Below are 12,431 nucleotides of genomic sequence, written 5' to 3'. Positions count from 1 at the left end.
CACGTGTCAAACCACCGCATCTCCAACCATACGTCAGCGCAGCGTGGACAACGACTAAAAGCGCTCACCCTTCCCTTCCTCCCTCATTACTTGGAAACCGGAGAAAAGGATGAACGAGAGGGAACCGGTCAATGAGCGGATAACTGCAGAGAGAGAGAGAGAGAGAGGAGGATGCACAGAAAGGCAGGGAGGTTAACCAGAGGCAGTTCCGGTTGGCTACCCTGCCCGGGGGGAAGGGTGAAGGGGGATAAAGAGTGAAAGAGAGCGGAAGGGGGAGATAGAGAGAAATAGAGACTAGCACGAACAAGCCGCGTACACTACAGAGAGATAGGGGGGCGGCGTTCTTAGTCTTTCGTGAAGCCCCGCAGACCGTAGGAACCTTAATAACGCGAGTAAGGCCTTCAGCGCGGATGTTATCTGGGAGCACTGACCTAAAGCTTTGAGTTCTGATAGTGGACGATTGTCTAACTGGTCCAGTACTATGCACAGCACTTGTCTCTGGGTGCTATATCGCGGGCAGACAGATAATATGTGCGAGCCTCTCATCGATGTTGCATGTGGCGCACATGGGGCTGTTGGCCATTCCAATAAGGAAAGCATATGAGTTCGTAAATGCAACGCCTATAGCCACAGACGGTGCAGCATGGTCTGTTCACGTCGTAGTAACCGATAAGTACAGTTAATTAGACGAGTCAAATCACTTGGCAGGCTGAGCGAAGAAGAAAGCGTGCCAACCGGTGGCTGCAGGATTCCACGAAAGGCCCTCATCCCGACCTTCAGCTTGCAGACTGTGCAAGGAACGGGGCGGACCATGACGAATCAACGAGGTGTCGCCGGATGATTTCTTTTTGTCACAAATTCCAAACCAGTTTCTTCGAGGCGGAGTCACTGCGGGTTATGTATGGGTGGTATCGCAACGAAGTCGACGATGGTGATTTGCTGCTGGACAGTTTTCAGATTCCCTAGTCGACTCGCCTAGGGAAGACGACGGAATTAAAAGACGCCCTAAATTTACGCGTTTCATTCCGCGAGCACTGCACGTTACATCTAAGTACACGAGCATTTGTCTTACTCCATTAGAATGGGGCGCGGCTGCCATGGCCGGTTGTACCAAACCGGCGACCTCGTGTTGGGCAGCAGAATATACCACAGCCAGAGCTGCGGCGGGCAGCTCGAGGATACTGGGGGTACAAGCGGCTAGCTAAAGACGGCGCAGTGAGCTGACCGTCCCGCAAAGCACGCTCTGAAAAACGGGTGCAGAAACAGCCGTTATGAAACAGCCGTGTCGTCGTCGCTAAATGTTTCTTGCAAAAGCAATCGTCGTCGAGACACGCATTTTGCCTCGACGGTCGACCTCATTCGAGCTAACGCTGCAAGGAACGGCCCTTTAGCTTAATTTTTTTTTAACCTTTATCCGCCATTTAGCGCGCTGCTAGCATATTCCACGACGTCGGTATCGCGATACAAGCGCGCGCGATGTGAAATCGAAAAAACTGGAATGCGGGGTCACATCAAATGAACAGCGAACCCTGCTGGTCGCTATAGCAGCCCGTAACGACATGGCGCGTATAAAAAATTGATATTGAAACTCGAAAGGGATTCTAACACGTTACGTAGTACGCGCCCGTGGATTGCAAGTCACGCAGTTTGCGATAGCGCGTCGCAAACACGACGGCGGCGGGGTGTGCGCGGAGCGGCACTTTCGCCCGCGTGCCCCATCCATAGGCGATGCGGCTGCGGGCGGGATCGTAATCCTCAGTGCGATCATTTTCCTTCGGGTTCCGCGTTGTCCTTTGTTTTTCCCTCTCTTTTTTCTCTCTTCTTCTTTTTTTAATTCTCGCATACCAGCGGTTGCGCCGAGTTGTTGATCTTGGTGATAACGGCTGTTGCAGTTCAGTGGCTACGAGCGATGACGTACGACGCACAAAGGAAAGACGCCTCGGCACAGCCGCGCATGCGCTAACAGCTGAGAATCGTGCTTAAATTTGGCTTTAAGAAGCGACCGCCGAAAATGCCGCCCGTCATTCTACGTTTCACGCCGCCGCCGCCGCCCGTGTCGGCTGTACCTCCGCAACCTGCAATACATGCTCTGGCAGCGACGTTAGGCGCGGTGTCTACCACTTCACCGACCACGGAACCATTGGTTCCGACAGCCATGGGTTCCGCCGCTGGCTCCTGATGTAAGGTGTGCTTCGGAGCTTTTAAGTCGCGGCTGCTCTACTTATGGCCTGGACTTCTGTAAGTGTTGTTGCGGGACTCTTTTGCTCCGGAATTCTCGCACGGCCCATTGGAGCTCCCGGAATACGTATGCGATGCGCGGCGGCCATTCCATCCGTTCTCACGCACGAGATGTCTCGTCTGACGCCAACGACGTCTCGAGCCGTTGCTGCCGATAAGTTTCAAGTCGCGCCTGCCGCGGTCTTTTCTTTTGTGCGCGTTCCCGCGAACTGACCGTGCCATTTAACCGAGGGACAACGAAGCAACTGTCGTCGCCACGCGTCTCAACTACCTTACAAGGTGAGCCACTGTGTGCGTGTGCGTGTGCGTGCGCGTACGCGCGCGTGTGCGTGTGTGCGTGTGTGCGTGTGTTGTCCCCTTTACCTGTAACACCAGATCCAACTTACAGAATTGTGATATTATTTTTCCTTGCTGAGTTAGAAATTGTAAACTTTGTAGTTTCGTTTTCTGAATTTTTGATTTTTTTGCCAATATTTAAATAAAAAATTGACGATCTAAAAAAAATGTAAACCAACAATCACTAGATCTTAAGTTTCTCTTTTAAATGCAACAAATCTCTTCAAATTTGGTGCCGTGGTTGCCGATGAAAACGAATTCTCCTTTTACATGTGTTTAGATAGGAGCATTTTCCCTAATTGTACAGCACTTTTCGTAAAAAATTGTAAACTGGAAACAAGAGTCGCAAGGAGTTGAGAAATTAAGCGATCTATTAAGGGAGAAAGCCAAGGCAACAGCCAAACAGGAATAAACGGCCAATATTAACAAATTTAACCGTTTTTATGAAAACCTTTGGATCAACATCTCTTTACTTAAAAAGGAAGTAGAGAAACGCCGCGGGAAGTGGAGAACAATTCCGTGTGTTTTGAATGACTCTTCTACAATTATCAGTCGAGCCGTCTGACGTAGCCACCTCTCTGCTGTGCTTATGTATAGGGGTTTTTCTAACCTTCCGCGGTGGGCGCAGTACTTCTAGAACCGCAGCGTCGTGCGCTCTGTGCGGTTGTACGGGACTGGCAGCCATGCAACGTTGCACAACTTCCCGAATAACAATACGAGTCAGTTTCGGCATTTGGTAGATCAGTAAACGAGGGATCCAAAACTGATTGTTCCGCAAATGTATATTCCTCTAATTTTTCCACAGGTAATTCAAAAGACTCTGCTATAGTCGGATACAACTCAACTCTACAGTGAAGCCCCGCACACATACGCCCTTATAACCGCCAGCCACTGTTCCTCCGCGGGGCGGCAATTTATTCATACTTCAAACTTTTCCTTTTACCCAAACCAGGCGGTAACCGTAAAAATAAAATTATTAACGCCTGAATTCCTACGTGTTCTCTCTCCTATTATAGTGGAATGGCGAATGCCTAATTCTTCATTGAACTGAAATAAAATGCTTACTTCGCTACAACTGTGCAGTATAAGACGGGGTCAGCAGTGAAATGAACTACACCGCAGATTTAATTATGGAGTTTTACGTGCCGAAACCATGAGGCATACCGTAGTGCGGGACTCCGGAAATTCGGACGAACCTGGGGTTCTTTAACGTGCACCTAAATCTAAGTACATGTGTGTTTTCGCATTTCGCCCCAATCGAAAATGCGGCTGCTGTGGCCGAGATTCGATCCCGCGACCTCGTGCTTCGCAGCCCAACATCATTGCCATTAAGCAACCATAGCAGTTAGGCTTTTGAAGAGTGAAATGCTCAGAGTCCATACACTTCGTCCATGCCTGTTGCACACCTCATTCTTTCCGTCGATGAAAATGCTCAAGAACAGCAGACGCTCCGGAGGTATAAAGTACGCCGCCATTTTGAAAAGACCGCATGGCGACGATTTTATTTGCTTCTGTGATTGGCTTGCGGAGAAACACAACCCCGCGTGGGCCGTGTGCTTTTGTTGTCAACTGCTGTTTTTTTTTTTTTCTTAAGTTGTATGCTACCATAGAAATCTTTATTTTACACTTTCGCTTTTTTAATTGTTCTTGGCAGTGTTCTTCCTGCGCGAGTCCATTTGATGTGGTTCCTTGTTTGCCTAGTAAAGGATTGAGAGGTGCATCTCACAGGCGTACCTGTGGGATACATCTTATTTCATTTCTCTTTTGCGGGTTTACGCGTCTTTATGGCGAATGGCGGGCGTTATTAATATTTGTACTAGTAAAGGTACCCCGCCATTTGCATAGAAAAGTAACCTTGGGTTGCCCCTCTCCCCCCAAAAAACCTGGGTACGTGCCTGATATGTATCTTACGTATGTGTGTATGTTACGTTGTGTGTGCGTTATGTTTTCTGGGACCGCTAGTCCCACGCCCTCGCTTCCGCCCTTTGTATTCGTGGTCGCATTCTCGTGTGATACGGTAAGTTTCAAAACGCGCGTGCTTACCATGACTTTTTTTATTGCCCCAACCGTAGGTGAAGCTCGTGCAACGAAGTGAACGTGGCACTACTTCGAAGGACAACGCAGCAACTGTCGTCGCTACGTAGCTTCGGCAGCTAACTCACGAGGTGGGAGTGTGTATAGCTTGTGAGGGCGGCGCGGCTATTAACTTCTCCATCAAAAACTGATTGACAACATTGGCAAAATATGTGCAGTTAACGGTAGTGCTTCATTATAGGCACGAGCTTCCTTGGACGGCCGCAGCCACATCGGGTCGTCGCCGTGACGGAAGCGGAGGGGACGGGGTGGGGAGATTGTAGCTTCAGGCTTAGCTAACACTAGGCAGGTAGCTGACGATGCGCAGGCCACAGCTGGCAGGGGTCCTCTCTCGTTTGCGACACGAACGTCGGCCCGTTCCGAGTGCTATTGCTTCCCGGCCACCATTTCGCGCCCACGTGCGCGAACGGGTGCGAAATGTGGAATCGCGGAAGTAAATGGCATCCGGAATTAGTGTCAGGTTAATCCAGTGGCGTTTTTCTTCCAGAGCGGCACTGAAGAACGGACGTTGCCTTCGGTCCGCAGCGCGGCGCGTTGCGGCTAAAGTAGGTGTCTCTTTTTTCTATTTGTGCCACGCTGTTTTCGTCGCTCGACACACGGACCATTTTTCAAGAGTTGATCGACCACGGCTCGCGCGACGACGCTTGTAATGGTGAGTACTTACTTTCTGGTTATATTCCTTCCTTGAAAAGTTGCCCCTTTTTAGTTTCGGTTACGCAACCAAGGCCTTCGCGTCTGGCGCACTCCAGCAACGTCCCGTGTCCCAAGCGGATGACGTTCAGCGCATGTCGTTCCGCGGCTCACCATCTGTGCACTCAGCTCCAGCCATTGGCTTCTAGCTGCCGCAGAAACCTGCTCTGCCCGCCCTGCAGCACGTCGACTGCGAGTAAGCAAATCTAATTTTTCCGACCCGTATTGTGGCATTGTACTGACGGGTGCTTAACACGACGCCTCCTTTTCGTTTCAGTGTCCCACAATGGATTTTCCTCTGCCCTGCCGTGTCCCAGGCGGATGACGTTCAGCGTATGTCGTTCCGCGGCTCACCATCTGTGCACTCAGCTCCAGCCTCACAGCCGCTGGCTTGTAGCTGCCCCAGAAACCTGCCCTACCCGCCCTGCAGTACGTCGACTGCGAGTCAGTAAATCTAGTTTTTCCGACCCGTATTATGGCATTGTACTGACGGGTGCTTAACACAACGCCTCCTTGTCGTTTCAGTTTCCCACAACGGATTTTCCTCTGCCCTGCCGTGACCCAGGCGGGTGACGTTCAGTGCATGTCGTTCCGCGATTCGCCGCCTGTGCACTCAGCTCCAGCCTCACAGCCACTGGCTTCTAGCTGCCGCAGAAACCTGCACTGCCCGCCCTGCAGTACGTCGACTGCGAGTAAGCAAATCTAGTTGTTCCGACCCGTATTGTGGCATTGTACTGACGGGTGCTTAACACGACGCCTCCTTGTCGTTTCAGTTTCCCACAACGGATTTTCCTCTGCCCTGCCGTGTCCCAGGCGGGTTACGTTCAGCGCATGTCGTTCCGCGATTCGCCGCCTGTGCACTCAGCTCCAGCCTCACAGTCACGCCAGCTGTCCTGACAAATTAAGAGACCTGTACTGCCCGCCCTGCAGTATGCCGACTGCGCGTAAGTAAATCTAGATTTTCCGACCCATATTGTGGCAGTGTGCTGACTACTAATTAACAACACGCTTTCTTTTGTCGTTTCAGTCTGCAACCCTCGTATTCACATCCGCTGCCAGCCAAGATCTGTCTCCCCTGCCTAGTAGGCGATGAAGCCTAGTGCTGGCCGCAGTACGGCAGGCCTTGCTCTTGCGACTGTTCAACACCCTGCTACACCCAACGATGTTGAGCTGCAGGAATAATACCTCCCTGCGTGCTCCGTGCTGCCTCGAGGACGGTGCACAACTGCGGAGTGATGATGCGAACGCCGACCTCGACATCCTTGCAAGACAGCTTCCCGCCCTGTATACTATAGCTGCATCATGTCCGCTCATTGAAGACGCATATTGAGAGCACGTGGCTCGTTTGACGAGCAATTTCAAACAATTGCAGATATCGCGCTGGCTCATCTGTGGTACGCTGCTCAGGGTCTAGCATTCGGTTTGTCTGTGGGATTCTAGCTCGTGCACGTTCACATTCAGTGCTCTCGTAATGGTACGCTGATGCTGGTTGGAGTTGCGAAGTAGCGCGAGCATGTGTTCGTATGAGCATGCGCGTGTGTTGCTGCATGTATGTTGTCTATTGTAAGCGCGTGCTACTTCGCTTATTTTATCTGGTGGTTGTCATCATTTTAGCTCGGGTGTGTCCTCACTTACATGCAATTTTTGGTGGCTTGTTTCGTTCAATCGGTGAATTCCTTCAGAAAGGTCATTGACGATTTCGTAGTGATGGTGGCCAATCTTCTCGGAAACCCATCCAACTTCGGCACTGGGCATTCCCCTTACTTGATGTCCAGTCGTCCACTCGTAGATTTGTCCATGGCCTTGTTATATTGTTTTCTACTCGACGGTGTCTGTTGGTACACTTTCCTTATCCACTTCTTTCTCAATTGATCAATTCATCATGGCTAATGCGATACATCAGCGTACCATTACAAAAAGCGCATGGTGTGAATTAAAGGCAATAAAGCATCTACGTTCGATTTTGAGGATCACAATTATGTGAGCTTATCCTTTATCTGGTGCTGGCATGGTACCAAGCTTATTTTTCAATCTTGTCCGCTGTCATTAATCACGTGATCGGTAAAGCTGCGTACAACTCCACAGCAAAGCAGCTCCTGCATCTCCCTTCAGCAACATTGAACATTGATCAAATACCACCACCACAGATGCCTGCGGTGTTAAGACTTCATCAAACTGCTTCATCACCTTTTGTCCTTGAATGTTCGCTGCCCTGTGTAAATTTACCTGCTTGCATTGTTGTCCTTCACTATAACATGTATTTGCTGAACCATGCTCACTGCAACTCAATAAAACGGCAAGGGCTTTTTGTTTTTACATAGCCCTATTTTCCCCTGCGTAAAATTGTGCACTTATGTAAGATTTGACTTTTTTGTACTGCATCTTGTCAACATTTTGGTACTCACTAGTGTTTGTTGCCAACTGAGAGAAAATTTTGGACTTAATTCCAGAGTGTACATAATGCAGTGTCTTTCTTTTGCATTTGATATGCCTCCAGCGATCTTCAGCGTACTTGTAGCAAGCTGACAGCCTTGAAGGCCATGGTGCGAGATCGTATCCGCTAATTGCACACAGACCACTTATAGTTCTAAAGAACGTACGACATTGCCAGCCCTGCTGTGTTGCTGAGATTATTTCTAATCGCAATACTACTGGTTGGTAATCATTGGAAACATCGCAGTCAGCGTTTAAGCTGGTTTGAGTGTCTCGTCGTGAAATTTCCATGTAACGCATCTTTCGGCATGCTAGACACGCCTCCGAGCTATACTGGTTCCGTCTAACAGATCATTGCATTTTTCTTTTCGTCGTAAGTCTTGTCAAATATGTGAGATTTCTAGGTCAAAGTACGGTACTTGGAAATATGGCAACGAAACATTCAAGCCAGCACGGTCGTTACTATGAAACGCGATCTATCACGCTCATCGGGAGCTATCTTACTCGCCCATTTCATAGCACTATAGTCTCCTTCTCAAAAAAAAAAAAAACACACACACACACACACATGAACTGCAAACTTGTACGCCTGACCCCTATTCACGAAGGCACCTATATCGGTATGCCCGCGACGCCTACGCGGAGAGCTCTCGGAAATCGCACTTCTTGCTATGGTCGCTGCACTGTTATAACAAAATTGCATTCTTTGCCTTATGTCGAACCTGAACTCGCTTGTTATTTAGTTCAATGTAAATTACCATAACATGAACTTTTTCTACATGCATAGCTCCTTGTACTCGTGGAGTGAGCGAAAACTTTACTCAAAATGCCCGGAAATTTGGGTGGGGCCATACGAACCCCTGCCTAGGTGACTGCCTCGAGAGCTTGGATACGGGCGGCTTCCTCGGTGTGCCGACGGCCCGCAGTTGATCGGCGAAGTCGTGGCTGAGCAGGACCGCCTCCCATCGCACCCCGTGCTTCGAGACTCCCATGTCTACCCCGTTCGACGAGGACCCCTGCTGCTCGCTCCGGTGCATTCCCACAGCATTTGCTGCAGCGTTGCTCTGTCTCCGCACGCTTTACACTCATCGGATGAATAAAGGTCGGGGTAGCAGAGGCGAAAGGTCGCCGGGTGCGAATACGTGTGTGTCTGCAATTGCCTCCAGGCAACCCTCTGTTGTTTTAGTTTGACATGCGGTGGTGGGTATTTGCGTCTGTTCAATCTGTACTTTTGTGTGCAAAAAAAAAAAAATTTCATTTACAGCGCTCAGTGACTGAAACGCGATTCCGAGGGCGCGTGCCGGTCGGAACTTGCGCCAGTGGTGGGCGTTGGAGACACAGATACTGAGTGATCTAAAGAAAGGAAAGGCGCTTGATTCTGCAACGCGTGAGGGAGCTCGGCGAAGCGTCGTCAGGGGGAGAGGGAGTGGGAAGTGAAAGATGATAGAGCAAGAGGGAGGATGTGGCCTAATAGACTCCACTATGCGCGACAGGTGGCAGTCCTCAGTAAAGTTGCCAGCGTTGTAGCGGGCGCTTACAGGGTGTCTATTCCCAGTGGAATTTATAAACTCCAGCAGGCTTCGCAGCGCAGGGAGCTGGAGACACCGGGAACAGCAGGTCCGTCTCTGTGGCCGCTGGAAGGCCGTAGCGTCTGTAAGTGTTGATCACTATGGAGCGTTCCTGCGCCAAGGATGGGCAGGCACAGAGAAGGTGTTCCAGAGTCTTGGAGTCCCCGCACCTCTTGCAGGCACGTGACGTGGCGCGGCCCTTGGCGTGCAGCCGGGCCGCAAGCGCAGGAGTGTGGAACGGTCTCTTATGGAGAGGCCGTTCTTTGGAATTAAGCGGCTTGGGGGCCCTGCCACTAGCCACTCGGAGGTCCGTGTGAATGGAGGTGAGCAGGCACCGTAGCCAATATCTCGTGTAGTCCTGAGCCGCTACCGCCCTGGTAACCGGGACTACGTCATGATGGGCAGATTTGGCGTAGGCATCCGCCTCCTCGTTACCGGCTGCCCCGACTTTGAGGGCTGCCAGTGAAAGGATGTTGGGATTCCGGCGGTGGCTAGAGCCGTTAACTTCGCAAGCAGCAGCACCCCTGCCCGCTTTTGCGGGGGCCGCTTTGCACCCCAGCTTCTCTTGGCCAGGCCGGGATCCTTTCGATGAGGTCCTTTTGGCAGAGCCAGTGGCCACAGCTGCATAGCTGGGGCGCGCCGCCGTCTCCAGTGCATGGTCCCCCGAAGCGATGGGAGAGGCTTGTGTCTTAGTGGAAGCACACATAGCTGCTCGAGCTTCCCGGTGAGCCATGTGGGTCGGCGCTGTAGCCTTTATCGTGGCTATGCGCCTCTCCACCTGCCACAGCTTACAGGTAGGGGCGTCAGCAGCGTGTGCGCCTCCACAGTGGAATCACTTCGACTTGGCTGTGCACTGGTGATCCCTCCGGCATAGTTTGTTAACGAAACTACCCCTCAAGTCTAAATATTGTAAGGCAGTTTGTCGTGTGCGTATCATGGCCACGCATGCTTATATCGCCTTTCCGTTTCTCTACCACGGTTGCGCTTTAAAACCACGGCGCTGCAAGTTTGCTTTCCTTTCCTTCCCTCTTCTCCGCCCTTAAACTGGCTCTCTTATCTATACTACACGCAGAGGCAAGAAACAGCGCGCGCTTTAGATCCTATAGATGAGATGAATATTTACAATTATTATTAGGGTTATAATTATATTCGAGTGCTGATTGCCGTGTTATAGTTTGTTAACGAAACTACCCCTCAAGTCTAAATTGTAAGGCAGTTTGTCGTGTGCGTATCATGGCCACGCATGCTTATATCGCCTTTCCGTTTCTCTACCAAGGTTGCGCTTTAAAACCACGGCGCTGCAAGTTTGCTTTCCTTTCCTTCCCTCTTCTCCGCCCTTAAACTGGCTCTCTTAACTACTACACGCAGAGACAAAGAAATAGCGCGCGCATGCGATCGCATAGATGAGATGAATACATATATATAGAAAAGCATCAGTCATAGCTCTCGAAGATAGCTATTCCGGCGGCTAGCTTCCCACGCTATGCGTGCCGCCCTCGCAACTGTGAAAGCTTTTCCTAGACGCTAGATCTATACTATTCCTGCGCAACCTTGAGCGATCGGAAAGCGCGATTTCCACGCCTGGCCGGCGGAGAGGGGAGGCTTCGTTCCGGCCGCGAAGCTCTCCACATCCCCGTAAGGAGCCTGGTGGTGGTCTCGTGCTGACGATGCCCTCTCGGTGAGCGCATATTTCCCCCCTCATCTTTTAAGAGATTCAATACATACAAGCATTTGTCTCGCAAACCAGATTTATTTCAAGGGAATTTTCCACGCCTCAATAATTTCTCCCGTCGTATTCGAGTGCTGATTGCCGAGTTATAGTTTGTTAACGAAGCTTCCCCTCAAGTCTAAATGTTGTAAGGCGGTTTGTCGTGTGCGTATCATGGCCACGCATGCTTATATCGCCTTTCCGTTTCTCTACCACGGTTGCGCTTTAAAACCACGGCGCTGCAAGTTTGCTTTCCTTTCCTTCCCTCTTCTCCGCCATTAAACTGGCTCTCTTAACTACTACACGCAGAGGCAAGAAACAGCGCGCGCTTTAGATCCTATAGATGAGATGAATATTTACAATTATTATTAGGGTTACAATTTATTCGAGTGCTCATTGGCGTGTTATAGTTTGTTAACGAAACTACCCCTCAAGTCTAAATATTGTAAGGCAGTTTGTCGTGTGCGTATCATGGCCACGCATGCTTATATCGCCTTTCCGTTTCTCTACCACGGTTGCGCTTTAAAACCACGGCGCTGCAAGTTTGCTTTCCTTTCCTTCCCTCTTCTCCGCCCTTAAACTGGCTCTCTTATCTACTACACGCAGACGCAAGAAACAGCGCGCGCTTTAGATCCTATAGATGAGATGAATATTTACAATTATTATTAGGGTTATAATTATATTCGAGTGCTGATTGCCGTGTTATAGTTTGTTAACGAAACTACCCCTCAAGTCTAAATTGTAAGGCAGTTTGTCGTGTGCGTATCATGGCCACGCATGCTTATATCGCCTTTCCGTTTCTCTACCACGGTTGCGCTTTAAAACCACGGCGCTGCAAGTTTGCTTTCCTTTCCTTCCCTCTTCTCCGCCCTTAAACTGGCTCTCTTAACTACTACACGCAGAGGCATGAAACAGCGCGCGCTTTAGATCCTATAGATGAGATGAATATTTACAATTATTATTAGGGTTATAATTTATTCGAGTGCTGATTGCCGTGTTATAGTTTGTTAACGAAACTACCCCTCAAGTCTAAATATTGTAAGGCAGTTTGTCGTGTGCGTATCATGGCCACGCATGCTTATATCGTCTTTCCGTTTCTCTACCACGGTTGCGCTTTAAAACCACGGCGCTGCAAGTTTGCTTTCCTTTCCTTCCCTCTTCTCCGCCCTTAAACTGGCTCTCTTAACTACTACACGCAGAGACAAAGAAATAGCGCGCGCATGCGATCGCATAGATGAGATGAATACATATATATAGAAAAGCATCAGTCATAGCTCTCGAAGATAGCTATTCCGGCGGCTAGCTTCCCACGCTATGCGTGCCGCCCTCGCACCTGTGAAAGCTTTTCCTAGACGCTAGATCTA

General features: G+C 50.1%; 1 protein-coding gene across 1 annotated transcript; it reads left to right on the top strand.

The window, feature by feature from the left end:
* The first annotated feature begins 2,032 nt into the window (after positions 1-2,032).
* Positions 2,033-7,854, top strand: LOC142585904 (uncharacterized). Its single transcript, XM_075696990.1, has 6 exons — positions 2,033-2,517; positions 4,647-5,554; positions 5,636-5,802; positions 5,884-6,050; positions 6,132-6,302; positions 6,386-7,854. Exons 4-6 carry the CDS (start codon positions 5,942-5,944, stop codon positions 6,439-6,441), a joined length of 336 nt encoding a protein of 111 aa, XP_075553105.1. The 5' UTR covers positions 2,033-2,517; positions 4,647-5,554; positions 5,636-5,802; positions 5,884-5,941; the 3' UTR covers positions 6,442-7,854.
* The last annotated feature ends 4,577 nt before the right edge of the window (positions 7,855-12,431 follow it).

Source organism: Dermacentor variabilis, chromosome 6 (genome assembly GCF_050947875.1).
Source record: "Dermacentor variabilis isolate Ectoservices chromosome 6, ASM5094787v1, whole genome shotgun sequence".
Classification (NCBI taxonomy): domain Eukaryota; kingdom Metazoa; phylum Arthropoda; class Arachnida; order Ixodida; family Ixodidae; genus Dermacentor; species Dermacentor variabilis.
This window is presented reverse-complemented; position numbering and strand designations above follow the sequence as displayed.

Bases quoted from the DNA above. Each gene is read 5' to 3' on its own strand.
- LOC142585904 (XM_075696990.1), top strand. From the start codon at position 5,942: ATGTCGTTCCGCGATTCGCCGCCTGTGCACTCAGCTCCAGCCTCACAG. The intron at 6,051-6,131 runs GTAAGCAAATCT...TTGTCGTTTCAG, and splicing joins CTGCAGTACGTCGACTGCGA to TTTCCCACAACGGATTTTCC. The intron at 6,303-6,385 runs GTAAGTAAATCT...TTGTCGTTTCAG, and splicing joins CTGCAGTATGCCGACTGCGC to TCTGCAACCCTCGTATTCAC.